At 38.0% G+C, this 18,846-nt stretch overlaps 1 protein-coding gene across 3 annotated transcripts; it reads left to right on the top strand.

The window, feature by feature from the left end:
* Positions 1–1,588: 1,588 nt before the first annotated feature.
* Positions 1,589–17,525, top strand: LOC138316005 (E3 ubiquitin-protein ligase RNF166-like). Of its 3 annotated transcripts, none has more exons than XM_069257476.1 (6): positions 1,591–1,750; positions 3,813–3,969; positions 10,625–10,728; positions 11,001–11,115; positions 12,562–12,669; positions 17,286–17,525. In XM_069257476.1, the coding sequence occupies exons 1-6, from the start codon at positions 1,626–1,628 to the stop codon at positions 17,349–17,351; spliced, it is 675 nt and encodes a 224-aa protein (XP_069113577.1). In that variant the 5' UTR covers positions 1,591–1,625; the 3' UTR covers positions 17,352–17,525. The 3 variants fall into 3 exon arrangements, with proteins under 3 accessions (XP_069113579.1, XP_069113577.1, XP_069113578.1); XM_069257477.1 differs by lacking the exon at positions 1,591–1,750 and adding an exon at positions 1,807–2,067; XM_069257478.1 differs by lacking the exon at positions 12,562–12,669 and having other exon boundaries at positions 1,589–1,750.
* The last annotated feature ends 1,321 nt before the right edge of the window (positions 17,526–18,846 follow it).

Here is an 18,846-nt window from a genome sequence, read left to right as displayed (position 1 = left end):
TAGTATAAATATATCTAAACCTTCCCAAAGATGGCTTTATCAACAGGCTTTTTTGCAGACAACTGTGACACCATTTTAGATGATAACAATATAGACAAATCAAGGATGAGACAAATGTACAGAGCAACTCGCACACGTGTATGTTATTCCAGAAACATATATACATAGAGATTAGAAACTCCTTTGTCTTTGTTGACAGGCAGAGGGACCTCCGGTTTATAGGCATTTTCCCTTGGCTAACTACTTTTAAGTGTATTCTTTTAAACAATATCTTTTTGCATCAATACAAAGTTTAAAAATTATATCATGGTTTGATGTGACCAGTTTTTCCAATTTGTTGTATTTAATATGATTTTTGAAAGAATGAAAATCGGCAATCATTCAAAACCGGAGGTGCATTTTGTTTTATTATTATATAAGTTAAAATATTATTTTTTCTTTCCAAAATCGTAATCAAACCATCTGAAAATAACTGAACTTTTATAACATTTCAAAGTTATTCTGCTGTATTTAACTATTTAAAAGTTTATCTAAAAACCCCTAAGCCCATACAGAGGTACATCTGCCGATCGCAAAAATGGCGGAGTTGCCAATCTCTATGTACATGTATAAACGATCACTGTTAGAAATGATTTTTCTGCATGGCTAGCTAACAATATATGATACGTAGAAGAAATTGTTTTCGTCCACAAGGCAAAATATCTGGAAATGCAGACGTCTGGGCCAAATTTAGAAGTTTACATGTAAGAAACATTTTGTTAACCAATCAATCTAGCTTCTGATCAGATTCCACTGATAGGCATATTACATACATACATACAATGTATATCAATCAACTTTTATCCATTTCTCATGGGTTTTTTGTCTAATCTCGGTAAGGATATGTTTCTGAAAAGTCTATTTAATTTAATACTAGTATCTTACAGTCGGTCTATATGTAATTTCTTAATTTATTTACTATAAAAGTGATTTGTAATCGTGTCCGATGCTGACAACCGAAGCACAGGGACCTGGCACGAAAAATTTTAACCAATAGTATACATATATATATTATAGTATCTAATATATACATATATATTCTGTTAGTTTAACAAGAATTGTGCCAGGTCCCTGTGAACCGAAGTCTACATGTAGTTGTTTTCTTTCTCGAGAAGATGACAATGCTGTTTGTGTAAGCTTAACGTGTATGAATGAGTTTGTTTAATGTCTGTATCATTCTATAAGATCTACTAAAAAAGTCTGTATTAAAGTATCAACTTATCAAACATGTGTTTCTTTACCATCCCATCACCCTTTATCGAAATGTTTTTTTCTCAAAAAAAAAAATATTTTCGTTTGGATCCTAGGGGCAATGTAACGAGTTATCTCTGTTATTTATACAAAGGTTATCTCCCCTTACACTAATTGATCGGACCTCATATATTTATTTGTCGCTGTTTAGGTAACAATTCGTCTATTTTTCTCATTTTGTTTTTCTCAATTAAAATATATTCGTTTGATGTATGCATAGTAGTATGTAGTCCATAAAATAGAATAATATTATTTTAACTTCCCGTCTCTTCGGAACATCAACATGTCGGATTTTTAGGTAGGCCTAGTGGTGATGATTGAAAAATTATAGAAAAATGGCAGGCGTACATGTAGCTTACGAATATGAAGAGGTTGAACTGCATAATGCGGGTTTCATCTGTCCTATATGTCTCGAAATATTCACGAACCCTGTGATATTATCTTGTGGAAACAACCACGTGTAAGTATAATGATGGAAACCCTGGTGATATTTATAACTGTCAACACAGGCCTAGGTCGATCGTCCCTAAGGTTTCTGACAGTGGCAGGCCACTGGTAACACGCACTAACAATAAACAGTAGGCATACAGCTGTAATAGGTAGACATATATCATTAGACTATGGTTGTACATAATTTGGCCATAGCAATGTGGTATCAAAAGGGTGTGGAATAATTAAATCTGATGTGGTAGGAAAGATCTGATGGATGCGCAGAGGACCTTCTTGACTAATGCATCGGTTTAACAGCCATGTACCTGCAGCATTTTCACTGCCAAAGTAATTTGACAGCGTTTTATCTTCACAATACAGGGAAACATGTATTTGATTGTTTTAGCTTGAGTTTTAGGAAGACCATGTGACCAGATCAATTCGCTTATCATGATCAGGCGCAGTAACCTAAAACTGTTTTAATAATGTGTTTGTAATGTGTAATTGGTAAAGGACTGTAAAAGGAGCGGTGTTGTTTGTACATAGTGTAAAATACGGTCTCTTTCACTCAGCTGACTGAGCATGCTTTTTTGGCTCAGTTGGTAAAGCCGTAGTTTTTCAACTGGAGACCCCATGCAGGTTCGATTCCTGATCGGGGCACTCGACAGTATTGTGTATTTTCCCTGTTCTTCTACATTGGCACCCAGCTAAATAACCCTTGGAAGGTGGTTAAAGAGTCTCGGGTTGAGATTTAGGAAATCTCAAGAAAAACAGGGGGAGCAGTGTAAAAGGAGCAAGTCGGTGTGGTTTGTACATAGTGTTAAATACATGCAGTCTCTGTCACTCAGCTGACGGAGCATGCTTCTTTGGCTCAGTCGGTAGAACCGTAGATTTCCATGCCAGAGATCTGTGTTCGATTCCTGGTCGAGGCACTCGACAAGAATGTGTATTTTCCCTGTTCTTCTACAGGACCAAAGGGAAGTATTACTCAAATTTATAGCAGCTAGTGCTTGGGCACGGGGGTCCATTTAGGGAGACCAGTGCCAATGTGCGCCCAGAGTTGTATAATTGACACTATGAGAGTGTTTATATATCGGACTTAGGGGCTTTATAATAAATCATTGGTTAATAAGTGTTGTTTTGGAGTAGTGATCATATCAATGACTAGTGTGCCCAACTCGATTTATAGGGTGCCCAAGAAGTGTCAAATAAGGTACCCAAACTCCTGTCAATTAGGAGTTTGTTAGGGATATTTTCTATTCTCGTGAGAACTTTAGGCCATACAAAAAAATATTTGTGTTTCCGGTAACCTGACCGACCCCATAAAATCAGTGCCTATATTCAAAAACTTTTTATTAGTTTTGCCTTCCAGCAAACAAATAACAACCTTGTTTTTAGGGCTTTTGTAAAAAATCAGGATTTTTTGTACAAATTCTGTAAATTAATTAGGACAACAAGGGAATCAAATCCAAGGTTTAAATTTATGTAAGGTTGAATAAAGTCTATTTCAGTTTTTCACTGTTAGAAACTTGGATGTCCCTCCCTGTGTTTAAGCCTGTTTGAGTACCCAAAATGGTACACCTCCTAAATTTGATTTGATTAATAAATGTCTATAGACATGATAAAAATTGTTTGAATTCATTTAAGGAAAGATTTCTTTCACAATTTCATTATTTTCATGTTTAAATAGAGATAATAGCAACAGGAAAGAATATGACACACTAACTATGAAACACCTTAATTTTTGTTCAGGACAGTTATTATCAGTTTAGATTGTAAACTGAAAATTCTGCATCATATATATATCAAAAGTGTACCATTTTGGGTAGCATACCAATTTGGGTAGCGTCACGTTAGAATGAATCCTTGTAAAAATAAAAGTTTTTGAAGATACTTGAATAGCAGATTCCATTTATTTGCAACAATTTTATCAAATGTTGATGTTGTTTTCACACACTTGACTCACTTTGACTACAACATCAGCACTAGTACTGGTTTACCTGTGTGACTGTACCTGTAGTACCACAATTCTATGTGAACGAAAAAGAAAGATATTTAGGATTACTGAGGTGGATTAGATATTACTGTTGTAGGTATTGTGAGGAATGTGTACGTCCATACCAACACATGGCTGAACCAGAATGTCCAGAATGCCGTCAGCCATTCAGACTTGACAGAGTGTATCAAGCGACAGATGTGCTGTCACGTCTCTGCTCAGCCAGGTCCAAATGTAAATGGTGCAACCTTCAGGTTAGTATAGGATCCAAGGTCAGAAGAAAAGGTCATGATAATTGAAAATTTCAAAATCATTATTGCGCTCCTGTCTTTTTGAAAGTAATAGTCAGTGTAAAACTTACGGTCAGTATACCAGTAAAGGACAACGTCCAGTAAGGGCCAATTTTGGCCCAACAACAATATACAGTTTTTGACTGGGGTAGAGGGCAACAAATCATCTGTTGCCCGAAAACCCAGTTGAGAACTGTTTTGTTATACCCATTGACTCATAACAATGCATTGATGTCACGAATTGTAGGTGTGACATCACTCTGGTCCAACAGGACATTTTAACAGTCGATTTTAACAGTTCTTTGGACTGCTCGACGGAACAGTTTATTTATTGGCATTTTTGTCAAGAGAGTTTATATAGAACTTTTTATAGGGGTATAACAAATATGACTATAATTAGTCAATCTCAATAGCTAGTCATTTGTAAGGTTTAAAATGATGACTTTCTGGGATATTTAGCATCTCCTTGCCAATCATTGGTCCGCGTAGATACTCCAAGGTTAGTGTGAATCTCAGGTTGGGTTTAAACAAATTACCAGCTTGTAACACTCAAGGTAATTTTTTCTCCAAATTGCATTATTAGTGAAATTATTTTAAATCTCCAGGACAGTGTGAAACTTAAGGTCAGAATTAAACTCAAAGCAAGTGTTTAACTCTAGGTGTAGTAAAATAAACACCCCAAGGTCAAGAGGAAAGGCAGGCCCAGGTTAATGTAGAGGTTAGTTTGTACCTTCTAGTAAAACATCAATATAAAACTAAGTGTCAGTGTAAACCTCATGGCCAATTTGAGCCTGGAGCCTAGTGAATTCAGTGTAGATGTAAACCTCATGGCCAATTTGAGCCTGGAGCCTAGTGAATTCAGTGTAGATGTAATACTTGTGGAGCCTGGTGAATTCAGTGTAGATGTAATACTTGTGGAGCCTAGTGAATTCAGTGTAGATGTAATACTTGTGGAGCCTAGTGAATTCAGTGTAGATGTAATACTTGTGGAGCCTAGTGAATTCAGTGTAGATGTAATACTTGTGGAGCCTGGTGAATTCAGTGTAGATGTAATACTTGTGGAGCCTGTGAATTCAGTGTAGATGTAATACTTGTGGAGCCTGTGAATTCAGTGTAGATGTAATACTTGTGGAGCCTGTGAATTCAGTGTAGATGTATACTTGTGGACTAGTGAATTCAGTGTAGATGTAATACTTGTGGAGCCTGTGAATTCAGTGTAGATGTAATACTTGTGGAGCCTGGTGAATTCAGTGTAGATGTAATACTTGTGGAGCCTGGTGAATTCAGTGTAGATGTAATACTTGTGGAGCCTGGTGAATTCAGTGTAGATGTAATACTTTGTGGAGCCTGGTGAATTCAGTGTAGATGTAATCGTTGTAGTATACTTGTGGAGCCTGGTGAATTCAGTGTAGATGTAATACTTGTGGAGTGGTGAATTCAGTGTAGATGTAATACTTGTGGAGCCTGGTGAATTCAGTGTAGATGTAATACTTGTGGAGCCTGTGAATTCAGTGTAGATGTAATACTTGTGGAGCTGGTGAATTCAGTGTGTGGTGGAGCCTGGTGAATTCAGTGTAGATGTAATACTTGTGGAGCCTGTGAATTCAGTGTAGATGTAATACTTGTGGAGCCTGGTGAATTCAGTGTAGATGTAATACTTGTGGCGTGAATTCAGTGTAGATGTAATACTTGTGGAGCCTGTGAATTCAGTGTAGATGTAATACTTGTGGAGCCTGGTGAATTCAGTGTAGATGTAATACTTGTGGAGCCTGGTGAATTCAGTGTAGATGTAATACTTGTGGAGCCTGTGAATCAGTGTAGATGTAATACTTGTGGAGCCTGGTGAATTCAGTGTAGATGTATCTGATGTGAATTCAGTGTAATGTATACTTGTGGAGCCTGGTGAATTCAGTGTAGATGTAATACTTGTGGAGCCTGGTGAATTCAGTGTAGATGTAATACTTGTGGAGCCTGGTGAATTCAGTGTAGATGTAATACTTGTGGAGCCTGGTGAATTCAGTGTAGATGTAATACTTGTGGAGCCTGTGAATTCAGTGTAGATGTAATACTTGTGGAGCCTGGTGAATTCAGTGTAGATGTAATACTTGTGGAGCCTGTGAAATTCAGTGTAGATGTAATACTTGTGGAGCCTAGTGAATTCAGTGTAGATGTAATACTTGTGGAGCCTGGTGAATTCAGTGTAGATGTAATACTTGTGGAGCCTGGTGAATTCAGTGTAGATGTAATACTTGTGGAGCCTGGTGAATTCAGTGTAGATGTAATACTTGTGGAGCCTAGTGAATTCAGTGTAGATGTAATACTTGTGGAGCCTGGTGAATTCAGTGTAGATGTAATACTTGTGGAGCCTGGTGAATTCAGTGTAGATGTAATACTTGTGGAGCCTGTGAATTCAGTAGATGTAATACTGTGGAGCCGTGACGTGTGATGTATTTGTGAGCCTGGTGAATTCAGTGTAGATGTAATACTTGTGGAGCCTGGTGAATTCAGTGTAGATGTAATACTTGTGGAGCCTAGTGAATTCAGTGTAGATGTAATACTTGTGGAGCCTGGTGAATTCAGTGTAGATGTAATACTTGTGGAGCCTAGTGAATTCAGTGTAGATGTAATACTTGTGGAGCCTGGTGAATTCAGTGTAGATGTAATACTTGTGGAGCCTGGTGAATTCAGTGTAGATGTAATACTTGTGGAGCCTGAATTCAGTGTAGATGTAATACTTGTGGAGCCTGTGTGAGATTCAGTGTAGATGTAATACTTGTGGAGCTGTGAATTCAGTGTAGATGTAATACTTGTGGAGCAGTGAATTCAGTGTAGATGTAATACTTGTGGAGCCTGAGTGAATTCAGTGTAGATGTAATACTTGTGGAGCCTGTGAATTCAGTGTAGATGTAATACTTGTGGAGCCTGTGAATTCAGTGTAGATGTAATACTTGTGGAGCCTGGTGAATTCAGTGTAGATGTAATACTTGTGGAGCCTGTGAATTCAGTGTAGATGTAATACTTGTGGAGCCTGGTGAATTCAGTGTAGATGTAATACTTGTGGAGCCTGGTGAATTCAGTGTAGATGTAATACTTGTGGAGCCTGGTGAATTCAGTGTAGATGTAATACTTGTGGAGCCTGGAATTAGTGAATTATACTTGTGAGTGTGAATCAGTGTAGATGTAATACTTGTGGAGCCTGTGAATTCAGTGTAGATGTATACTTGTGGAGCCTGGTGAATTCAGTGTAGATGTAATACTTGTGGAGCCTGGTGAATTCAGTGTAGATGTAATCTTGTGAGCTGAATTCAGTGTAGATGTAATACTTGTGGAGCCTGGTGAATTCAGTGTAGATGTAATACTTGTGGAGCCTGGTGAATTCAGTGTAGATGTAATACTTGTGGAGCCTGTGAATTCAGTGTAGATGTAATACTTGTGGAGCCTGTGAATTCAGTGTAGATGAATACTTGTGGAGCCTGTGAATGATGTAATACTTGTGGAGCCTGGTGAATTCAGTGTAGATGTAATACTTGTGGAGCCTGGTGAATTCAGTGTAGATGTAATACTTGTGGAGCTGTGAATTCAGTGTAGATGTAATACTTGTGGCCTGTGAATTCAGTGTAGATGTAATACTTGTGGAGCCTGTGAATTCAGTGTAGATGTAATACTTGTGGAGTGTGAATTCAGTGTAGATGTAATACTTGTGGAGCCTGGTGAATTCAGTGTAGATGTAATACTTGTGGAGCCTGTGATTCAGTGTAGTAGATGTAATACTTGTGGAGCCTGGTGAATTCAGTGTAGATGTAATACTTGTGGAGCCTGTGTGAATTCAGTGTAGATGTAATACTTGTGGAGCTGTGAATTCAGTAGTATGACTGTGAATTCAGTGTAGATGTAATACTTGTGGAGCCTAGTGAATTCAGTGTAGATGTAATACTTGTGGAGCCTGTGAATTCAGTGTAGATGTAATACTTGTGGAGCCTGGTGAATTCAGTGTAGATGTAATACTTGTGGAGCCTGGTGAATTCAGTGTAGATGTAATACTTGTGGAGCCTGGTGAATTCAGTGTAGATGTAATACTTGTGGAGCCTAGTGAATTCAGTGTAGATGTAATACTTGTGGAGCCTAGTGAATTCAGTGTAGATGTAATACTTGTGGAGCCTGGTGAATTCAGTGTAGATGTAATACTTGTGGAGCCTGGTGAATTCAGTGTAGATGTAATACTTGTGGAGCCTGGTGAATTCAGTGTAGATGTAATACTTGTGGAGCCTAGTGAATTCAGTGTAGATGTAATACTTGTGGAGCCTGGTGAATTCAGTGTAGATGTAATACTTGTGGAGCCTGGTGAATTCAGTGTAGATGTAATACTTGTGGAGCCTGGTGAATTCAGTGTAGATGTAATACTTGTGGAGCCTGGTGAATTCAGTGTAGATGTAATACTTGTGGAGCCTGGTGAATTCAGTGTAGATGTAATACTTGTGGAGCCTGGTGAATTCAGTGTAGATGTAATACTTGTGGAGCCTGGTGAATTCAGTGTAGATGTAATACTTGTGGAGCCTAGTGAATTCAGTGTAGATGTAATACTTGTGGAGCCTGTGAATTCAGTGTAGATGTAATACTTGTGGAGCCTGGTGAATTCAGTGTAGATGTAATACTTGTGGAGCCTGGTGAATTCAGTGTAGATGTAATACTTGTGGAGCCTGTGAATTCAGTGTAGATGTAATACTTGTGGAGCCTGGTGAATTTCAGTGTTAGATGTAATACTTGTGGAGCCTAGGTGAATTCAGTGTAGATGTAATACTTGTGGAGCCTGGTGAATTCAGTGTAGATGTAATACTTGTGGAGCTGTGAATTCAGTGTAGATGTAATACTTGTGGAGCCTGTGAATTCAGTGTAGATGTAATACTTGTGGAGCCTGTGAATTCAGTGTAGATGTAATACTTGTGGAGCCTAGTGAATTCAGTGTAGATGTAATACTTGTGGAGCCTGGTGAATTCAGTGTAGATGTAATACTTGTGGAGCCTGGTGAATTCAGTGTAGATGTAATACTTGTGGAGCCTGGTGAATTCAGTGTAGATGTAATACTTGTGGAGCCTAGTGAATTCAGTGTAGATGTAATACTTGTGGAGCCTGTGAATTCAGTGTAGATGTAATACTTGTGGAGCCTAGTGAATTCAGTGTAGATGTAATGGAATCTGTGGATGTTAATATTGTGGAGCCTGTGAATTCAGTGTAGATGTAATACTTGTGGAGCCTGGTGAATTCAGTGTAGATGTAATACTTGTGGAGCCTAGTGAATTCAGTGTAGATGTAATACTTGTGGAGCCTAGTGAATTCAGTGTAGATGTAATACTTGTGGAGCCTAGTGAATTCAGTGTAGATGTAATACTTGTGGAGCCTAGTGAATTCAGTGTAGATGTAATACTTGTGGAGCCTAGTGAATTCAGTGTAGATGTAATACTTGTGGAGCCTGGTGTTACTGTATGAATTCAGTGTAGATGTAATACTTGTGGAGCCTAGTGAATTCAGTGTAGATGTAATACTTGTGGAGCCTAGTGAATTCAGTGTAGATGTAATACTTGTGGAGCCTAGTGAATTCAGTGTAGATGTAATACTTGTGGAGCCTAGTGAATTCAGTGTAGATGTAATACTTGTGGAGCCTAGTGAATTCAGTGTAGATGTAATACTTGTGGAGCCTAGTGAATTCAGTGTAGATGTAATACTTGTGGATCCTAGTGAATACTTGTGGATCCTGGTGAATTCATTGTAGATGTAATACTTGTGGTCAGTGTTACTGTATTAATAAAAGTGTGAATATCAAGGTCAATATAAACTTGGGCAAGATGGGTTTGAGAGGAAAACTTGATCTGAGGTCCTTCCCTCTCTACTGAGGAACTAAGACATCCATGTATGAAGTTTATTTGCTTTCATACTAAATCCAACATTCTGATTGGCAGATCCTTTTACTTCATATTCTATGAAGAAACAAGAGATCCCAGATAGATTTTGGCACCCACCAATGAATGATATATATCTGACAATGAAAAGAGGGATCTTTTCTCTGCTTTTCAAAACTTTGAAACAAGCTTCATTTATCAAAATCCAAGATGGCGGCCTGTCGGCCATCTTATTCACCAAATCATCCCAAAATGCAAAATATGCACAACTAGGGCCCTAGGGGAACCAACAAAAGATCCCTTCAGCGCTTTCTGAGAAACAGTGGAAACAAGAATTGTTAAAGGACGGACGGACGAATGACTGACAACGGACGAAAGGCGATTTGAATAGCCCAACATCTGATGATGGTGGGCTAAAAATCTGAGAATGGTGCGAAAACCCGACGTTATCATGATGTCACAATAGAGACGTCGACGTTGCATATTGATTTAGAAAAAATAATGTATTGGAAAATCAAGGGAATTGTATGTTTACTAAGGTATTTTATGTTATAAAGTAGTCTGAAAAATTAATTATAAGCATTGATTTAACTATTTTTTAACTTCTTCAGGTTATGAAATAAACTTTGTTTGCAAACTTTTGTGAGAATCCTCGATGCGGAAGTTCCTAATAAAAATTCCTAATAGCCAGATTGACTGTTTGTTTTGTATTTCTGTTTGTGCAGCTCACATTACCAGACTTAAAATCACATCAAAAGACATGTTCTCGGCAAGATAACACAATCCAACCGTTCAAGCCTATCAGCAGTACCTCCCAGACACTTCCTAGGTTTGTATAGAATACCCTTGTAAAGGATTGCAGTATTATCAACAAATTTGGTTTCAAAAGGAAGACACTGGAAAAAATGACAAAAATTAACAAAACTTAACAATAAATATGTGTCCCTGTTCAGTGTATGGCATTAAATGCCTTATTTCTCCATCGTCCAAACATTGCCTAACATTTCAAAAGGTATTTCATATGTAACCCTTTACTCCAACAGCATTGTACTGAATTTCTTGAAAAAATGTATTTGTTCATTGTCTGTATTAATTTTTCAGTGATTTACCAAATCGATTGACCTTCCAGTGTCCTTTGTGTGACCAACAAAACTTTACCTGTCAAGATCTTGTTCAGCATTGTAACCAATACCATCGCAAGGAGAAAACAAACATGGTAGGCTGATCAAACAAGAGACACGGCTTGTTTATACATCAACATTTATGTTACATGTATTAACTAGGAGAAATCTAAGACTTTTCATCGCTGCAACTGCAAAACCATTTGACTTATCTCCACAAAACCTGTATATATACATATATATATGATAAACTTAAAGAAAAATCCTTATGGACGAAATCTATAAGAAATAAAAACAATAATGATTGACTAGTGAGCACTTTCGCTCCATTCAAGGGAGCTCTTCAGTAGTACGTGTTATTTCGGGTTTTTTCCCCTCATACATATGTAGTGTGCATACATGTATATACGCAGTACGTGTAATGAAAAATCTTTTATCAATTAGTTTGCAAATTTTTTCGTATGGTAAAAATAGTAACATGATTTAGTTGCTAATCCAATATTTTTAGGTCACATGAGACCTATTCTAATCACCTTTTGTCCGTCGTGTGTTCGTAACCAATTTACATTTTTGACTTCTTCTCCAAAATTGCTGAAGCAAATTCAATGAAATTTTGTACAAACCTTGTAAGGCATAAGGTCGAATTATATGGCCTCCACCTACCAGGGTCCAGAGGGGCGGGGCCAAAAAGAGTCAAAATGGCTAAATTTCAAATACTCTTCATGGATTGAAAGGTCCCAAGGCCCTCTACAAAAATTGTTAATTTCATGGCCCTGAGATCTCAGATTTTCCCCTAGGGAGGGGGTCAAATTTAGTGTATATAGGAAAAACACATTTATGAGCATTATTTGCCCACAAATCATCTTCTCAACTTGCAGATGTAGTAGAATCAAATACTCTTCATTTATTTGAAGGTCTCAATACCAGCTACAAAAATTGTGAATTTCAAGGCCCTATGGTCTCAGATTTTCCGCAGGGGAGGGGGTCATATATAGGGATAATACATTTATGAGTACCGATTATATTTGCTCAATTTACATAAGAAATGAGTCAAACTTGGTTAAAATTATTAGCCTGAGAAAGTATAACATCAAACCCATATACCCGGTAGGTCCCTGGCTGACTCCCAGGGGTCAGAGGGGCAGGGGCAAAAAGGGTCAAAATGGCTAAAATTTAAAAAAATCTTCTGAATTTAAAGATATGATGGAACCAAATACTCTTCATATATTAAAAGGTCTCAAGGCCCTCTACAGCATTTAAGGCCCTGGAGTCTCAGATTTTTCCCTGGGGAGGGGGTAAAATTTACTTTATTTTATATAGGGAAAACACATTTATGAGTATTATTTGCTCAGTTTTCATAAGAAATGTAACAGATGTAATTGAATCTAATACTCTTTAAAGATTTAAAGGTCAAAACGATATAATCATTGACTGATTTCAAGAGCCTGATGGACATTTATATAGTGTTTATATGTCTTTGTTTCATTCTTTATCCAAACTCCGGTGACCGTTAAGGCCCATGGGCCTATTGTTTTTATTAGGTTTGTCCAATATGTAAAGCAATGCCATGGGGAGATCCAAACCAACAGAGCTCAGATTTCCTTCAGCACTTAAATATGAGGCACAAGTTTGAGTACGATACTTACGTGGTAAGCACTTTAATTACATGTCGTTTACAATAGTGAAACAACTAACTTCACTGAATATTTTCTGTTTGTTTGTATAACACATTTGTGATACAAGATCTTGTATCACCCTACTAGCCAGAACTTCTTCCAAGGGGAATTCCCTTTTCACACAAAGCACGACTTTAGGGAAATCCCTTTGCAGTCGAAGCATGAAATAAAAAAAAATCAAGAACACAGCACCTGTATTTAACTAGAAATATGTCTGTTAGACATTAAGTGCTCGCTAACTACTTCCTAACCTTAATTTCCAGTATGAAATCATCCTCGGCAACATGTGTACGTAGCACTTTCGGTCATTATCCTTAGGACTATTGCATGGAGATGGTTTACGCCCTTGGTGTATTGTAATAAATACTTTCCTTCACTTTATCAGAACTTTAAATGTGAAATTATTTTGAACTTTGTTAAATGTGCTCTTTGTTACATAGAAGTGTGTTTATTATCATATCAATATTGATACGATAGACTTGTTTCGCTTTTCAAAATAGTCGTCTGCTAGAACACTATCCAGTCTCTGTGCACGTGGTGACTTACCTGTGCCATGCTTGAACTGCTTTCTAGGATACATTAGATCTAGAGCTCAGACGTTCAGGCTGATATTTTATAACATTTGTTTTTATTCTGTTTTTCTTATGCAAAGCTGTGTAATTTTAGAAATATTTATTAGAACTGCAACGGATGCGATCTGTGGTCACAGGGTTTAGTTAGCGATAGTGCAATGTACACCTAAGACCTAGGATGATATGAAATAAATTAAATATGTGGCCGGTACTAAAAGTTATCCATATCGTCACTTTCTTTTATTGACTATATAAACCTGATTTGCAGAGTATTGTTCCAGAAATTTCCGAAGTCGATCAGATGCTTAGAATATCGTGACCGATGCAAGAGTTTGTATGATACGCCGCTTGAAGTTTACACAACACAAAATGTGTTTAGCACTGTGTAATGTCACTGTTCATAACTTATAGTAGATTATCGCTGACAAGTACATCTAAGTATATGTTATTGAAAGGTTGGTGCCACTAAGTCATGGCAAAATCTATTAAAGGGTATAATACACTGACTTCCGGTATCGCGTGCGCAGTTGGAATCTGCGCATAGCGGACGACACAGACTCTACACCCGACAAGGAAAATAATAGTGCGAGTACGCTCGTGCTAAAAATGCATTCTTAAATTACCATACTAATATTTTAGAAGTAGGTTGCATATGTGTTACATAGCTTAATAGAGCATTTCCTGTGAATATTGCGTCCACTGGTTCTCCCATCAAGTCTAGCCCGCAGTAAAATACAGATGAAACCTAGCCAATATGATTTAAGAAACAGTTAAAAAAATTAAACTATAGATTACGCTACTCGCCTAATAGGAAACAAATTTATGACGAGGTCTTCTAGCGACTAAAATGTTACTGCAAAGGTTTCACGGTCCTTTTTAGGTCATCTGACCGAAGGTCAGGGTGACCTATTGTCATCGTGTTTCGTCCGTCGTCGTGCGCCGTCCGCCGTGCGCCGTCAGCCGTCCGCCGTGCGTCGTGCGTAAGACTATTTATACAAAAGCCTACTCCTCCTTAACCCTTGGGCGGATTACATCCATATTTGGTGTGAAACATCATTGGGGAAGGACAATCATATTTTATATAAATGAGCTTGGTCCGACCCCTAGGGGCTGAGGGGTGGGGCCCCAAAAGGGCAAATTTTCTTATTTTAAGCTTTAAAATCCTACTCCTCCTTCATCCTTGGGTTGATTTCATCCATATTTGGTGTGAAACATCATTAGGGAAGGACAGTCATATTTTATATAAATGAGTCTGGTCCGACCCCTAGGGGCTGAGGGGTGGGGCCCCAAAAGGGCAAATTTTCTTAATTTTAGCTTTAAAATCCTACTCCTCCTTCATTCTTGGATGGATTTCATCCATATTTGATGTGAAACATCATTGGGGAAGGACAGTCATATTTTATATAAATGAGCTTGGTCCGACCCCTTGGGGCTGAGGGGCGGGGCCCCAAAAGGGCAAATTTTCTTATTTTAAGCTTTAAAATCCTACTCCTCCTTCATCCTTGGGTTGATTTCATTCATATTTGGTGTGAAACATCATTGGGGAAGGACAATCATATTTTATATTAATGAGCCTGGTCCGACCCCTAGGGGCTGAGAGGTGGGGCCCCAAAAGGGCAAATTTTCTTAATTTTAGCTTTAAAATCCTACTCCTCCTTCATCCTTGGATGGATTTCATCCATATTTGGTGTGAAACGTTGTTGGGAAAGGGCAATCATATTTTATATAAATGAGCCTGGTCCGACCCCTAGGGGCAGAGGGGCGGGGCCCCAAAAGGGGAAATTTTCTTAATTAAAGCTTTAAAATCCTACTCCTCCTTCATCCTTGGATGGATTTCATCCATATTTGGTGTGAAACATCATTGGGGAGAGACAACCATATTTTATATAAATGAGCCTGGTCTGTCCCCTAGGGGCTGAGGGGTGGGGCCCCAAAAAGGTTATTTTTAGCTTTAAAATACTACTCCTTCATCCTTGGATGGATTTCATCCATATTTGGTGTGAAACATCCTTGGGGACAGACAATCATATTTTATATAAATGAGCCTGGTCTGTCCCCTAGGGGCTGAGGGGTGGGGCCCCAAAAAGGTTATTTTTAGCTTTAAAATACTACTCCTTCATCCTTGGATGGATTTCATCTATATTTGCTATAAAACATCATTGGGGAAGAACAATCATATTTTTAGGTCATCTGACCCGAAGGGTCAGGATGACCTATTGTCATCATGCACCGTCCGTCGTCGTGCGCCGTGCGTAAATTTTTCATTCAAATGACTTCTTCTCAATAACCGGAAGGCCCAGGGTACTCATATTTGGCCTGTAGGTTACTGGGATGGAGGGCTACCAAGTTTGTTCAAATGAATGACCTTGACCTTCATTCAAGGTCAAAGGGGTCAAAAAGGCCAAATCTTTAAACGACTTCTTCTCTAGAACCAGACGGCCCAGGGTACTGATATTTGGCCTGTAGGATGCTGGGATGAAAGGCTACCAAGTTTGTTCAAATAAATGACCTTGACCTTCATTCAAGGTCACAGGGGTCAAATATGCTAAAATTCTTTAAACAACTTCTTGTGAATAACTAAGTGGCCTAGAGACCTTATAGTAGGCCTATGGCATGCTGGAATGAAGGGCTACCAAGTTTGTTCAAATAAATGACCTTGACCTTCATTCAAGGTCACAGGGGTCAAATAGGCTAAAATCTTTAAACGACTTCTTCTCAAGAACCAGAACGCTCAGGGTACTGATATTGGACCTGTGACATGCTGGGATGAAGGGCTACCAAGTTTGTTCAAATGAATGACCTTAAACTTCATTCAAGGTCACAGGGGTCAAAAAGGCCAAAATCTTTAAACGACTTCTTCTCAAGAACCAGAAGGCCCAGGCTACTGATATTTGCCCTGTAGGATGCTGGGATGAAGGGCTACCAAGTTTGTTCAAATAAATGACCTTGACCTTCATTCAAGGTCACAGGGATCAAATAGGCTAAAATTCTTTAAACAACTTCTTGTGAATAACTAAGTGGCGTAGAGACCTGATATTAGGCCTGTGGCATGCTGGGATGAAGGGCTACCAATTTTGTTCAAATAAATGACCTTGACCTTTATTCAAGGTCACGGGGGTCAAATAGGCCAAATCTTTAAACGACTTCTTCTCAAGAACCAGATAGCTCAGGGTACTGATATTGGGCCCGTAGGATGCTGGGATGAAAGGCTACCAAGTTTGTTCAAATAAATGACCTTGACCTTCATTCAAGGTCACAGGGGTCAAATAGGCTATAATCATTTAAACGACATCTTGTGAATAATGAAGAGGTTTAGAAACCAGATATTAGGCCTGTGGCATGCTGGGATGAAGGGCTACCAAGTTTGTTCAAATGAATCACCTTGATCTTCATTCAAGGTCACGGAAGCAATATAATCTAAAATCTTTAAATGACTTCTTCTCAAGAACTCATGCAGCATGCTGGGATGAAGGGCTACCAAGTTTGTTCAAATGAATTACCTATTACCTTGACCTTCAATCACGGTCACAGCAGTCAAATAGGCTAAAATCTTTAAACGACTATGTTGTATTGTACTAATAGTCAGATGACCGTTAAGGCCCATGGGCCTCTTGTTATATACTTGCTTCCTTCTCATAGTACACACTTTGTTTTCAAGAAACACAGTGAAATACAATATGACACATAATTTTGTCAGAGTGACCTTCGTCATTGTGTTTTTATTGTCATGAATGAATTGTGACATGGTTTGACTAGCTATGACGTAGTGACTACGTTGGGAGAATTTATGTTACAGATGAGAAAACATTAGTTTTGGGAATTTTAATGTATTCATTTCTTACATTTACAGTAAATGAGGTCAAGGCACTGATTTGGCAAATACACATTTATTTTTGTTCTATATTTCGTTTAGCTGTAATGATAAGGTTATGTGTAACTGTAGGTAGATTATCACCATTTAGATATAGCGGTAAATTCATTTTAGTTACTGTAGAAAGATTTTCTTTTTCTTTTCAGGATTATGAACAGGATGATGAGGAAATGCTGAGACAAGCCATCGAGGCATCCATGAAACAATACTAGTGACTTCATTATTATTTGATCTGTGATATAGAATGCACGAGATGATTTGTAGATATTCCACAGCATGCTTGTACTTGGTTTTCAGATTCTTGGATGTGTCTTTATTTACTGAACTGCTTGCTACAATGGTCTAGGAAGTATGTGTGCAGTAAATAAAACTATTTATTATCATAATGTCTTCTGATATGTATAATTCTGAATTGTTAAGCCTAATATGATCAGGTGGTCTCTATACACAAGGCCTTACAGTTACCGGACATTTTTATATTGTCATATATGGGCCAACACTTGCCTTTTAGAGTGACCTTTAAATGCACAGCACATCTTTTTTACGTCATTATTCATTACAGACATTGAAGAGTTAATTATTCTGATTAACAACTCATGTATGTTAGTATAATATATCATACCAATATAAAATTGCAATCAGATCATTTCAATCAAAACTTATCCAAGTTCTTACTGATGTTAGGCTACATATTTACCTATTAAACTTGTCCTGTTCACTAGTTCAATATTAATATTATTGCAAAGGCCAATAACTCTTGTAACTTTATAAAGAAAAGTCCAATTTTCAAACGTGTCAGAGATTATACTGATGTGAGGGTTGCATACAAAAATTCATAAAATTTACCTGTTGTTGAGGTCTTTAAATATGCCATAGGCATCTTTGACCCATTTGTTGATAATTTAGGATTTAGAAAATATTTTCTCAAGTTATCCTGTTGACAAGGTCAACAGAAAGAGGGATCTATTCTCTGCTTTTCAAACTTTTATAACATACTATATATAAACTTTGAGAAAGATCCTTTCAGAACTTTCTGAGATGTATAGCAGAAACAAACTTCAATTATCAAAATCCAAGATGGAGACCTGCCGACCATCTTGTTAACCGATTGGTCCCAAAATGCAATAACAACATCTAGACCCCTAGGGGAACCTGCACATGGAACTTCAGACAGATCCCTTCAGTACTTTCTGGGAAACAGCGGTAACAAACTTAAACTATCAAAATCCTAGATGGCAGCCATCTTTTTCACTGATCGGTCCGAAAATGCAACCTTGCACATGCAATTTGAGACGGATCCCATCAGTACTTTCTGAGTAATAGCGGTAACAAACTTCAACTATCAAAATTCAAGATGGCCACAATCTTGTTCACCTATCGGTCCGGAAATGCAATATGCACAACTAGACCCCTAGGGGAACCTGCACATGGAACTTGAGACAGATCCCTTCAGTACTTTCTGGGAAACAGCGGTAACAAACTAAAACTATCTAAATCCTAGATGGCGGCCATCTTGTTCACTGATCAGTCCGAAAATGCAACCCTGCTGCACATGCAATTTGAGACGGATCCCATCAGTTCTTTCTAAGAAATAGCGGTAACAAACTTCAACTATCAAAATCCAAGATGGCCACCATCTTGTTCACCGATCGGTCCGAAAATGCAATATGCTCAACTAGACCCCTAGGTGAACCTAAGGATGAAATT

This window comes from Argopecten irradians, chromosome 2, assembly GCF_041381155.1.
Source record: "Argopecten irradians isolate NY chromosome 2, Ai_NY, whole genome shotgun sequence".
Taxonomy (NCBI): Eukaryota; Metazoa; Mollusca; class Bivalvia; order Pectinida; family Pectinidae; genus Argopecten; species Argopecten irradians.
This window is presented reverse-complemented; position numbering and strand designations above follow the sequence as displayed.

Excerpts from the sequence above, each read along its gene's own strand:
- LOC138316005 (XM_069257476.1), top strand. The coding sequence starts at position 1,626 with ATGGCAGGCGTACATGTAGCTTACGAATATGAAGAGGTTGAACTGCAT. Across the intron at positions 1,751-3,812 it reads TCTTGTGGAAACAACCACGT|GTATTGTGAGGAATGTGTAC; the intron begins GTAAGTATAATG and ends TTACTGTTGTAG. Across the intron at positions 11,116-12,561 it reads GCAAGGAGAAAACAAACATG|GTTTGTCCAATATGTAAAGC; the intron begins GTAGGCTGATCA and ends TGTTTTTATTAG.